The sequence below is a fragment of the Periplaneta americana genome, chromosome 1 (genome assembly GCF_040183065.1).
Source record: "Periplaneta americana isolate PAMFEO1 chromosome 1, P.americana_PAMFEO1_priV1, whole genome shotgun sequence".
In the NCBI taxonomy this organism is placed as follows: domain Eukaryota; kingdom Metazoa; phylum Arthropoda; class Insecta; order Blattodea; family Blattidae; genus Periplaneta; species Periplaneta americana.
In genome coordinates, this window is record NC_091117.1 from 135311677 (window position 1) to 135325627 (window position 13951).

The 13951-nt window shown below is 34.5% G+C and overlaps 1 protein-coding gene across 3 annotated transcripts in view; it reads right to left on the reverse strand.

Annotated features, from left to right (window-relative positions):
- LOC138701126 (beta-1,3-glucan-binding protein-like) overlaps window positions 1–11706 on the reverse strand; it is a 32147-nt gene extending 20441 nt beyond the window's left edge. Inside the window, exon 1 of one of the 3 annotated variants that reach the window (XM_069827734.1) lies at window positions 11364–11706. In XM_069827734.1, coding sequence (XP_069683835.1) covers window positions 11364–11397 — 34 coding nt within the window. In that variant the 5' untranslated portion in view covers window positions 11398–11706. Of the gene's footprint in view, window positions 1–8309; window positions 8355–11354 lie in introns of those variants that run through there. The other 2 variants (XM_069827725.1, XM_069827743.1) reach the window with 2 other exon arrangements.
- Between the last annotated feature and the right edge of the window lie 2245 nt (window positions 11707–13951).

The following is a 13951-nucleotide window of genomic DNA, read 5'->3' on the forward strand; positions in this document are numbered from 1 at the left end:
ACAATGACAGGTTCCCCTGTTCTTGCTTCCCCTTATAATGGAGCCGGTTTTTAGCTCCGAAAAGCACGACCCCCATATTTCTCGCCACGTAGCAGTATTAAATTTCGCAATTCACATTATTACAAATCTTTAAGAATTTTGGAGTGTTCTGAGGAAAATTAAATCTAGTTGCTGTCCTCTTACCCTATAAAAATCTTATGGAATGCCTACCACTGACTCAAGATCTTAGAATCAAAATCGACGAAAACGCGACAATTTAGAGGTCTCATTTGAACTACATTTTTGGTGTGCGCAGAAATCGATAATAGTAAGACTATGACACAAAAGACCAGAATGGGCTTGAACATTTCTGATAGCGCAATTTGTCTAAGTGCACCCATGTATGTAGTCTATATCGACGTATATACAGTTTATACTTAGGCTATATATGTTTTATATATTTGTATGTATTTTTGTTTTAAATATGTGAATAGTAATGTTATATTTATAGAGTGGTTGTAAACTTTTGGTTAAGACTATAATCTCACGGTAATGAACAGTTTGTGGCTTTGAAAAGCTGTAAACTCACGTCCGGGAATTTTTGTTGTTGTCTTACGTTCGTGGGCACAAGCTAAGGTTTTATTATGCAATAAGAGACCATAACTACTAATAACATCACAGGCTCGCGCATCTTGAAGTGTAATTTGTAAGACTGTTGATTATTATGTTGCATATTTGACATTGATTAAAGATCTGATGTCCTGATACCAGGTGTTTTGCGACTATTTTATGTTGATAGGACCCATTTATTAGTTTAAGTGATACTTCTTCACATCGTTCAATTAGCCTTATTAGCCTTCGTTCACTATCATTGTACGGTATATTTCCAAATTGGGCAACAATTAAGCTTCCCATTTTTCAACTTGTCTAGCGTTAAAATCTTCCAGTATAATTACATATCATCGTCTGTTTGCTCGTTCTTCATTTATGGCTGTCAATAAGTTATTGTATGACTGTTCTATACTAACAGACTACTGTTTTTTTATACAGAAGGAAACTTCCCGCCGTTGACTTTAAACGTTAGGACGAACCTTGCCAATCAGTAACAAGAAGGGTTGAGATGTGTTACTTATTACCGCATACATGTTTCAGTAGATGTTCTTACAACACGTTAACGTTCTTTGTTATCACCCCTTAGTTCTATGCTTGCTTGTAACCTAGTTAAGTTCATTTTTTAAACACATCATTTATCACTTTTCATTCAAAATTATGGATATTGTGATAGGTGTCCTGGTGTTGCTGTGCTTAATAGTTACTTCATATTTAATAGGTGGTAGAGGACATTACATACACTCTGATACCAAGGAAGCCGTGTGTCGTGTTTATATGTATTTTCAGAGCGAATATGACAATGCAAAGAATCGAAGACAATTTCCATTAGTAATGTTTTGGAGAAGACACTTACAGTGAAGGGTGTGTTAAAATTGAGGTATATAATTACATGAAAGAAAATAAATCGGGAGAAAAGCTTAAAAGCACTTCCAAAAAAAAAAAAAAAAGTATTCGCGGCTATCCTGTTACAACCCTGGCCTTTAAGGAGGCTTTGGGATTACGGTAATTTTTTCAGTTATCTGGGGTACCTACTTAAGTGACGTTTTTTTCTCTTGTACGGAGGAGGACCCACTACAATTCTGTGAATGATTGGGTAGCCGAACGGCCACGCTCTTGTACAAGTACAGCATACCGCACCATGACCTTAACCCGAGCTATTCTATGGATGATGATGATGATGATGGTGATGGTGATGGTGAAATGGGTCCGAGGTGCAACGCCGAAAGTTACCCAGCAATTCTGCTACAATTGGTTGAAGAAAAATCCCTGTAAAAACCCCAACCAAGTAACTTGTTCCAACCAGGATTTGAACCTGAGCCCGATCGTTTCACGGTCAGACGTGCTAACCGTTAAGCTTACACCACAGCGGTGGACGACATCAGTGGCTTACTTGTACGGAACCGAAAAGCCTTACACATTTCAACTAATTAATTAATTAATTCATTCATTCATTCATCCTGTTACAACACTGGACCAATTAATCAGGAAGCTTTAATTCAGACAGCACTTGCTTTATATAAAGAAGGCTTTACACTCAGTTTAGAATATATTTTGCAGGAAACTCACAAAATACGAAACACTATAAATTAAAATTTCACGTTCCTCATTGCGGTAACTACTAAAAGCTATTTGATTCCAGTACAGAAGAAACGATGACAAAAAAAGAAATATTTAATGGAATTTGATGACATTGTTACCCCCAGGGTACTAGAACAAGAGGAAGACCAAAAAATACATGGAAGAGAACAGTTTTAGAGGAAATTGCTAGGGAGGGGAAAACATGGAGCGAAGTGAAGAAGTTGGCTACAAATAGGGTCCGATGGAGGCACTTTGTGAATGCCCTATTCTCCTCATGAGGAGATACAGGAGTTTGGTTGATTGATTGATTGATTGTTTGATTGATTGATTGATTGATTGATTGGTTGGTTGGTGACATTGTTGCTCTTCGTAACTATTTTTTAAGAACAATGAGAAAAATGAGGGAATTAAAATATCTATAATATTTTTAGATGAAATTATTTTAGTGTAGTTCTGCATTTTGCGTTAATGTATTCCTTTACTTCAATTGTTTTTGACAATTTAGTTCTGAATATTTGTAGCCCGCCTGAAAATGGATATGGTGAGATATTCCGTACAGCTGGAAGCATGAAAAATAGAGTATAAGGATCTCACGATCATGGTGTGGTGTATAAGCAGTAATAATTACTGTAGTTGTGCTATAAACAGTCATGTTCACCAAAATAATTATCTCATCAATGCGTTTCCAGCTAATAACCGACTTTCATAAACGTTTTATTTACAAACATAGAAACTCGGATTTAGCTTGTTGGCTTTTCTTCACTCCATTATAATATAGATGAAATCTATGGTTTCTGTTATAATATTTTTTTTTTGTTTCTGAAGTATGCTTACATCTACAGTTAAATTATTCAGTTCATCTAAGCCTATCGTTTCATTTTTGATAAAATGCTTTAAAATTCCAAGTAGGCTAATCCTACGAAAATTAACCATTTTTCTAGTTCGTCTATGATTAAAAACGTCCGATTTTCTCTTTTACGTAGATCATTTAGCAATTTCTTTTTTATGCTGGTTGACGATTCAACTAACCTAAATGATCAGTATTTGGTTTCGGAATACTTCTTCCCTAGATTGATTGCCTTCAGTGAGGTTTTGAGCTCCATCTACCCAGATTTCCGGTTAAAGTTTTCTTCTTTATCTAAGTTTCCGCATTGGACGCCGGAAACTCGTCACCTTCCTCACTACGTCGCACCCATATACCTATATGGAGTGCAGGAACCAGAAAGCATGACATGGACGTGGAGAAATGATTTCTTAACAGAGCCCTTAATCTAGTGGGCATTTTTCAGTATTTACTGTGACTCGTATATTGAAATCTATGCAGAAGTCTTTACTAGGCTTTAATATATTGCGCTCTCTTCTCCCGGCGGAGTTTATTTTGATTGTTTGAAATCATTCTGCTGTCGTGGTGCGAGGTAAGACACGGCGAAAATTCCCAAAACCTCTCACCACTCCGATCACCATGAGTCTAAAATTATACATTTTGGTGTCCTCCATTTGCAAGGTGTTGTTCTTCATCTTATGTATTTTCTCTTATTTATTTAAGTATTTTTCCAAACCCGACATTCTTGAAGTAAGTCTTAAATGATCCATAATGTATGAACACTGTAATATGAGATTTTTCATTAATGTTCATACATTATGGTTCATGAAAGACAGTCTAGCACATTGTCATATATTTGATTTTAGATGCATGATATTTTAACATGGTTTTACCTGAAGATGCCCCTTGTGAGGGCGAAAACGTTCGTGTATAAATGTAAACTTACAAAACTGTGATATATAACTTGTTTTGTTTGATGTGTGAAGCCATAAAGATTGAAATTAAAACAATCGATATATTGATATATGCAACAATAAGATCGGCTTATCTGATTATCAAAAATGAATTGTAAATTAAAATAATGCCATTCTGGGGAAAGTCACACATACGCTCAAAAATCACTCTAGAAGGTATACCACTAGAACAAGTTAATAGTTTCAACTGTTTAGCTTGTAACATTAATACACGAAATGATTCTGAAGAAGATGTTAATAGAAAACTGTCAAAATTCCAAATTATGTGTGGCACCATCCATCGGACTTTAAAGAAAGGAAAGAAACCAGAATTAAATTTTATAAAGCGATGTCTACACCTACTCTTCTATATGGTTCAGAAATATAAGTAAATTTAAAGAAAACTCAAAATAGAGTACAAAGTGCGGAAATGACATTTGTAAGAAGAATAAAAATATGCACAAGACTGGAATGTTTACGAAATGAAGATACAAGAGAAGAATTAAAATGTTTAATATGAACGGAAAAATGAAAGAATATCGTGATAAAAATGCTTCCAACATGTTAATAGGATGGAGAACACTAGACTCCCAAAAATAGTACTTAACTACAAGGTGACTGGAAGAAGATATGTAGGAAGACCTGAAGGACGATGAAAAGAGAACCTGTGAAGCCGGAACAGGCGATTACACCTAATAGTGTAGTGAAGAAGAAGAAGAAGAAGAAGAAGAAGTAGTAGTAGTAGTAGTAGTAGTAGTAGTAGTAGTAGTAGTAGAAGTAGTAGTAATTTTATTTGTAATATTATATTAACTCGTATTAATTTTTTAGGTCAATGATACTATCATGTAAATATGTTATTTATATAGTCCACACCTGTGGAGTAACGGCTAGCGCGCCTGGCTGCGAAATCAGCTAGCTCGGGTTCGATTCCCGGTCGGAGCAAGTTACATGGTTGAGGTTTTTTCTGGGGTTTTCCCTCAATCCAATATGAGAAAATGCTGGGTAACTTTCGGTGCTGGACTCCGGACTCATTTCATCGGCATTATCACCTTCATCTCATTCGGACGCTAAATAACCTAAGATGTTGATAAAGCGTCGTAAAATAACCTACTAAAATAAAAAAAAATATATAACAACATATTTACATGATTTTTGTATATATATATATATGAAGTTGTAAAACAAGAATGCATTTCAATTACTTAAGGATTTGTCTTTTTTGGCATCCTGTACCTCGACACTTCACTGAGTTGATTATTTAGAGGACGAGCTGTCCCTCTATACTTGCGAGTATCACTTATTCTAATAATTAGGGAACGGAATTTGGAGTAGTAAAAGCTAGTATTGACATCTACACAGCCATTTATTTACAACCCTTTATACCAAGTCCTCCTCTCCAGGACATACTCGCAGATCTCTGCACGTCAACAACAGGTGAACGGGACAGTTGTAGCATAAGAACGTCAACATGCAGGTTTGCAGTTCAGAGTAGTGAAGTGCAGGTACAATGCCGAAAGTGAAACCAACTAACAATACAAAATTGAAGGACTAGCCTATATTTGTAAAAGCTCCAGATCGAGTATCAAAATTCAGGAAACAATTCCCGATGACGCGGCTGCGATTCAAATACGCCAGGAACTGCTAAATGATAGAACAATCTAAAAAGAAGTCATGGATATTAAATCAATTTTTTATATTTACCGGATGCCATTATTTGGTTAGAAAAGTCAGGAGTAGAATTAGTTGAGCAAATAAATATTATGAGGACTATTGTAAATAAACTGAGTACGGTAGAAGGTGAAGTAGGAAAACGTGTTGGTAAAAAAATGAACATAGTTTGATTAAAAATGATAGGTATAGTATTATTAATCGGATTTCAGATGTACTAACAAAGACGTGTCCTAATGACGTCATTCAACATGTGAATTTAATTGACGTATCTTGTTTCAAGTACTCTCCAATTGTCTCTGCAGATGTAGAGCGGAGTTTTTCCATGTTAAAAAATTTCCTTCCTTTCAACAGAGCAAAGTTGTATTTTGAAAATTTGGAAATTATATTTACAATTTACAAGGCACAGCAGGAATAATTGTTTTATCAACAAAACATAGCATTAATTGAAAATGCCATTTCGTTTGGTTCTACATTTTGTTCAACATTTAATGTTACTGTATTAGGCTATGTTGTAAATATTGTATATATTGTAAATACTGTAGTATACGTTGTATACACCCTAGGTTGCGGTTTCGATCCCGGGCCAGGTCGATGGCATTTAAGTGTGCTTAAATGCGACAGGCTCATGTCAGTAGATTTACTGGCATGTAAAAGAACTCCTGCGGGACAAAATTCCGGCACATCCGGCGACGCTGATATAACCTCTGCAGTTGCGAGCGTCATTAAGTAAAACATAACATTTATTAACATAACGTTGTATACATATTATCATATTTCATAATATTGTAAATAAAGGTTTTAATTTAACACGCTCCTGACAGAAAAACATACATATTCAGAGGCGAGTTCCATACAGAAGACAACTGTCTATCAGGCATCAATGTTTCCACTGACACGAGAGGATGTAGAGATTGGTATTTAATTATGTATTTTTGTAATGTTGTTTATTGGTGCCTTGTGCGTTGCCAAGAAAAACACATACAGTTCAAAGTGAAATGCAAATTATGTTTGTAGGCTATTATATGCCATTAAACTATTACATTTGTTTATTCTGAAATATGTTTACAGAACGTTGCGTGTAAATTCGTATGAAGTGGACTGTACTCGTCCATGCAGCTCGCTTGACAGTCACTGAGCTACGAATATCTATACTACGTTTCACCATTCGTTATAATACTCCAAATCCCTTTCCCTGCTAATAATAATATCTAATAGTCCACATGTCTTGACAGAGGTGAACGATCATCCAAGAGGTATGAAGGTTTAGTGTGATTAGCACGATGATTCTCCCAGACGTTATAACTAGTACGCGGTATCGGATTTCGCTATCTATCGTAGCACACCAGATTTAACACTATGTTGGACGGACACCGGTCCCATGCTCTGGCCGAAATTTAATGCGAGAATTTGTTCCCTCGCGAGACTCGGATCAATTTTCACTTCGTAAGACGAGTCCTAGTATTATGTTTTAGACCACGACGCTACGATGTGGGGCAAGAAAATGATATAGAACGCTATTACATTTTGTGAGAATAAGAAACTGCTTCATAAGGTGGCAAGCATCAGTGTATCTGCAAATTATGTAAACTGTTTTAAAACTTCCTAAGTGGTAGACGATCTTGTGTACGTGTATTTAACAATCTCTCCAATTCATTAATGCATACTGCGGAGTGCCACAGGGCTCAATATTAGGACGTCTTTTTGTATTAAAGAAATACTGTTGATTGCAATCTCTTCAACATGATATTGACGAAATAAACTGAAGACAATGACATGAAAATTAATGTTTCTAGGATTAATCTTATAACATTTTTAAAGAAGAATTACTCTTAAATTTAAGCTAACTACAACTCAATAATAATCAAATTAACAAATAGATTGTATTAAAGATCTTGAAGTATTTTATGACAGTGAACTGTAATTTCACAAGAATGTAGATTTCACATAAAATCATCCAATCAGAATGTTGGGTCTAATATAGTCATTAACTTATTCTTTCTCTTTCTTAAGTATGTATAGGGCCTACTCTTAATACTTTGCTTTAATATCCTCGAAAATTGAATATGTATCTGTAACTGAAATTCTGTTACCACTGTCCGACTAAGCTAGAAAGTATCCAAGGTATACATATCACTATGATCGTGTAGATTTCTGCCCCTTGACTGGAAGAAGAGATATGACAAAAATTATGACTATTTCAAATATCACAGTTTAGACTCCAAAATTAAGATTTTGTTTCCCTATTTTTATCGAAGTTTCTTAAGGGTGATATAACCTGTAAATCATTTACGGGGAAGGCTCTTTCGAAAGTAATGAAAATCACAAACCGTTCTACAACAGAAGTTATCTCTTTCCCTAATATCGAGATGCATTAGAACTACGAAGTTGAATAGCAATTCATTTTATCCGTGTAATGTATAAACTTAGAATTTTTCATGTATATCGTAAAATATTTACTATCAGTATTGTTATGATTATTGTCACAAATATTATTATTATAGTAGTCCTTCTGCTAACCTAATATAGGCTAATCGCTGTTCGCTAGTACATTGATATGAATAATATATAAATTTATAATAACTTTCATCTCTGAATAAGTTCGTAGTTTAAAGGAAAGGTGAATATAAATAATTATTTTCCCAGGTCATATTAAACTTAGGGTTCTTCTCCACAATTGCCAAAATTCTCCTTACCTGTTACAGCTTTGCAGTTGTGAGATGTTCTGAAGACAACCACACACTGCACAAGGCATCTGTTGTCGCAGTATTTAAATGGTTCCCTGCACCACGTGGGAGTAACACAGTATTGTTCTCCCGCGATTGTTTCCATATTCTAGTATTAAACTTAACCTAGTCTCTAATAACAAAGCCATTTATCATCAATGCATTATCCACATGAATGAATATCTGATCGACATATTTTTCGATTATGAAAAGAGCTGTTTTACCTAATTTAAACCTACCTCGACCATGGAAATGTTTAAGCAAATACTGTCCAGAATGTAACTACAGGAAATGATATAATAACCATTTATCTGGTTTTTTATTTCGTATAAAAATTTCACTGCATTAATTTTGTTAGAAATGCATTCAAGTCTTCCTCATCCTATACGTTAGTAACAACACTTTCAATTACATAATATACCAATTAAAACCGTTAAAATAGTCATAATGACGGGAGAAAAAGTACTAGAAAGAGAATTGTAAGGAATTAGATTTACCAGTAGGAAATCTATTTCACAGTCATTTTGTCACAAAGCCAACAGGATTTTTTTTTTGGCAATGTATAATTGCCCAGTGAGAATCTGTCATGTAGCTGAACCACTGCTAGAAAGTATTATTATTATTATTATTATTATTATTATTATTATTATTATTATTATTATTATTATTTATTATTAGGCTTCGTATTCCAGCTACCTAAAGACTGAAGTTAAAGACACATTGGGTATATAGTACGCCGGACACAGGTGATGCAACAGATAAGGATATAAACAAACAGGTCCTCGCTTCGTGTTCGTGGAGTACAGTCAACTCCCGACATTCTGAAGCTATATTAGTAAACACATGCTTGAACTGTGATGTTAATTTTCGTCGCGATCTTTGGAGTGAATAATAACGTGCATTCGTATGTTACGGAACTTGAACATATGCGGGTGCCACTTGAAATCATTTTATATTGCAAGAAATTCTTTCAATAACACAAGACATTGTTGGTGCATGATTTAGTAGAAGAATTCATATTGACTGATATTTTTTCATATTTCATTAGGATATTGTATATGTCACTCATCACTGAAAACCCACTAATTTTCTATGTATTTTTCAAGAAATCCCCTGAAATGTAGATTATTTAATTTATTAGTTGCGATGTTGGCACTGAAAATCATGGTAAACTACACAAATTCACGCTAAACATAGAGTTAATATCCTAATAATTTTCAGATTTTTATGGTACTGGTTCTTTTGGATTATGTTCAACACACTTTCGTGCCTTTTGGTATAATTGCAGTGTCTTTCAGTGCACTGTTTTTTTTTTTTTTTTTCATTTTTAGGTTTATTTTACACAATGTACTGTATATGTAATGTTGTTTATATTGACAGTGAAAACATTAGTTCAAATATCCTCAACTATGTCCTGCAATGTTACACGCTTGAGTGTCTTATCTAAGGCATTGTAACTCTGCAATGAACCTTCAATCAGCTACAAAGATGTAGTTATTTAAATAATACGACTAGTAAGAGCAATGATCGATAAGACTACTCGCTATGACTGCGTCCCGGCTTCGATTTATTATAGCGACTGGCAGAGCGTGGGTAACTATTATGTATATTAACGTACCTATACCTGCTCTGTGACGTCACATATACTTCGAATCAAGCAACTTCATTCCAGTTTATAGGTAGCTGAATTACGAAGCTTAGTTATTACTATCATCATCATCATCATCATCACCATCACCAACACCATCATCATCATCATCATCACGTTGTGTATTTATCAACTAAATGATGTTGACTATGATGTGTATGCAATAAATGAAATTGAAGTTACTGTGTAACATAATCTATACCAATCACTAGCCTTAACTTAAAAAAATCTAATTTCTCTCCTGTTTTTCAAGCAACCTACAGTCTTATGTTGATAAAAAAAATTAGACACACGAACAATTCAATCGTATTATTCCGAATATTCTTATTACCTGTAGCTTGTTAAATCTATCGGAAAGCACACAATATTTTACTGATTAATCAATGTAAATTAATATCTAAAACTGAACCTATTAATTTCGGGAATATGTTGAAACACTTTGGAAAATAAATAATAAGTAAACAGAAATTTGTCTTAAGGATAATCACCTCACTTACTGAATTACTTATTGTAAATGCTTTCGCCAAATACTTCAAAACAATTCAACACTACCAAAACTACATTAGTAGATTAAAAATTATAGGCTGAAACAAATAGAATAATGTCTACATGTCCCAACAGTAACAGAAGACGACGTTTAAAGAGCCACCAAAAAATTAAAACCGCACAGAGAGTTTCGACGGTTGATGGCATACCCATATTTAATAAAAAAATTAGACAGGCCGTCATTTTTGTTATTCTTCTTATGCATATATTTAACATAATTCTTATACAACATAAAACGCAAAGTCACACCTACTACAGGCCATGCCCAACAGAGTATCAGTCGGTTAAAGCTCTCACTTTTAGAATCGGTGTTAAAGACAGTAGAGGTGTCGGTCCTGCAGTACATGCCCGCCCCTTTTACCCTTAACAAAATATCCTAGTAGCTACTCATTTTCGCTGGAGACTGAGTAAGCCTCAGGACCACAGTGCGGCCGGAGGAATTGGATAAATGGCAATAATCTGTAACACATTAGCGAATTCAATCCGCGACCTTCGGACTCCCAACGTTAAGCCTCAACAGCAACGCAACCGCGTAGTTTCTATCTAGTTTATGGATAGAAGAGGTCATTATTCCCATATATTAAACTGCAGAAAAAATTGTTACAAATTGTAGACCTCTGGCACGATTATCCACAAACACGTTACCTTTCATCTTAAAATATCTTACATACATACATACATACATACATACATACATACATACATACATACATACATACATACATACTATACGTACATACATACATACTTACATACATACATACATACATACATACATACATACATACATACATACATACTTACATACATACAGTACATACATGCAGTACCGGAAATTTCTTTAGGAGAAGTCTCCATGGGCATTCTCACAGGCAGGGCGTCCCATTATGTGGTGAAGCATAAGCGAAAAAAAGATTTCTTCTGCTTCTTGAACCGCTTCAGTACTGTGGTCTTCATTTCACCATGTGCGTGGAATTTGTGTCCCTCTAGAGATTCTTCAAGAATCCGAATAAATGAGAGGCGCATGGTGACAAATCAGGACCGTAAATTAAGTGGTCCAGAACATCGCACTTTTTTCTCGCAAATGCATTCTGCACACTTGTTCTTTGGACGAATTTGGAATAACACTATCCACGTTAACAGACACCTGACAACGATTCCTGCGTTTAGAACCGAACTGTTCTCAGCTGTTTTACTCAAAACGATTATCACGGTACATGCAAGATCAAGGACAGCAGGCCACTTGAAGAGGGGCAAACGGGTTTCAAGACACTGTGGACCATGATCAAGCTACAAGCAATCTTATTAAAGTGACCTAGTTTTCAAGTATTTTCACATCGTATCACATCAGATAAGTAAATCTAACCTTATAGAAATTCTGAATTTCGGATATTAAGTCTACACTCATATTAGTAGCGTTGCAAATTACTGCATTTGATTTTAAATTAAACATTTTGGTTTTTCACACAAGATTGACACAAACTTCAACTTCGCTATAGCAACGTAAAATAACAACTGTAAAGATTAAATTTAACACAGGTTTATTAATTTAATAGTCAGCTGCAGTTTATCAGTTTTAAAGACTGGACGCTTTGTTTAATTAAGCAGTAATAAGAAAACTAGTGAACAGAATGCTATTTCTGAAGAAGTAAATGTGGATATTTACAATATTTTGAAGAGTATGTTCATAGAATTTAGTTGCGTCATTCAGACAGAAGTAAATAATCTTAAACAATCAATTCAATTTATGTCAGATAAGTTCGACACTTTTTGCTCTGAAATGAGTAAAATAAAAGAAGAATTGAAAGAAATTAAGAAAGATAATAACTCGTTGAAAGAAGAAAGCGATGTACTTAGATTCAGACTAAACGAAATTGAACAATATTCTCGCAGGGAAAATATAATTATACATGGAATTCCAGTAACCAAATCGGAATCGCTGTATGAAGTTATTAATACTGTCTCGAAAGTCAAGGTGCAGAAAATTTTGGTCAAGATGTTAGTGTTGCTCATAGACTTCCATCTCAGAAAGGTGAAGTGCAACCGATTGTTGTTCGTTTCTGCAAGAGATCCAGTCGTGATTTATGGCTTAAATGTTTTAAAGAGGAATCACGAAAACACAGTGACGGCTTTGGGATACCACTACAGGAACTCTCCCAACACTTCCAACCTGGTATGGTCACTGCAGGGGATCACTTAACTCCTACAACAAGAAGTCTTTTCAATAAAACTAGGGAGGTTGCCAGAGAAAAAGGATACAAATTTATTTGGATAAAAAAAACTGCAAAATTCTCATAAAGAAGGATGAAAATAGTTCAGTAAGTAGAATTATACATTGCAATGATTTGGATAACTTGTGAATTAGAATCCCTTTTTTCTGTAAATTTGAATTAGGCCTAGTTGCATGTAATATTATATATAATTACTGTATCATCATGGATCATAACAACAATAACGTTTATAACTTCCTTGAAAGTTATTATATTAACAACAGCCCTTCTAAAATATCGTATGATTTATATTCTTGTTGCAATTACATCAAAAATGGTTCCTTTTCCAATTTAAAATCAGTGCATTTAAATATCCGTAGCATTAATAAAAACTACCCCGAATTGTGTGTATTGTTACAACAGTTTTCTTTTACTTTCGATATTATTATACTCTCGGAAACATGGCTTAATAATAATAATATAGGTTTTAACATTAATGGGTATAGAAAATTTGTTAAACCCTGTGAATATAATAAATGTGATGGTTTAGTGGTGTACTTCAGAAACAATGTTGACGTGTCATTAATTGATGCAGATATCGTGAACTGTAATAGTTAACATTTTAAATTTAAATTCAATAATTATTATGTCCTTTGATTTAACAGCTATTTATAGATTCCCTAACTTATGCAAAATGAATTTTTATATGATTTAGAACGTCATTTACAAAAGTATAAAGATGCTAAAATACATATTTTCATTGGTGATGTTAATATTCAAATCTTAGAAAAATGTTTAGACAATTTTGGCCACAAATATATGGATATTCTACAGGAGTTTGATGGCGGTGTGTTCTGCTTTGGTTCTGCTGTATTGTTTGTAATGAGCACAACGTAAAAACAATAAGTTAATGACTTATGAGCGAATATGTCAACGGACCAGTTATCACTACCGGTTCAAGAAATAAATTGTTTATGCTCTATTTTCTTTGAACGAGATGACAGTACGGAAATTTCGCAATATCTTGCCAGCGTAGCACAGACAACAACTTGTACAGCCGCCATGACAGCCATCGAACCTTCCAGCAGTTTTGTTCCTATTTCGCTGCAGCGTGACATTGTTGTCCACCGGTCTGGTGAGATTCGGAATACGCTGTCTGCCGCTCAGGGTATTAGGCGGATTGTTAGATGGATGGGTGGGTAGGTGGA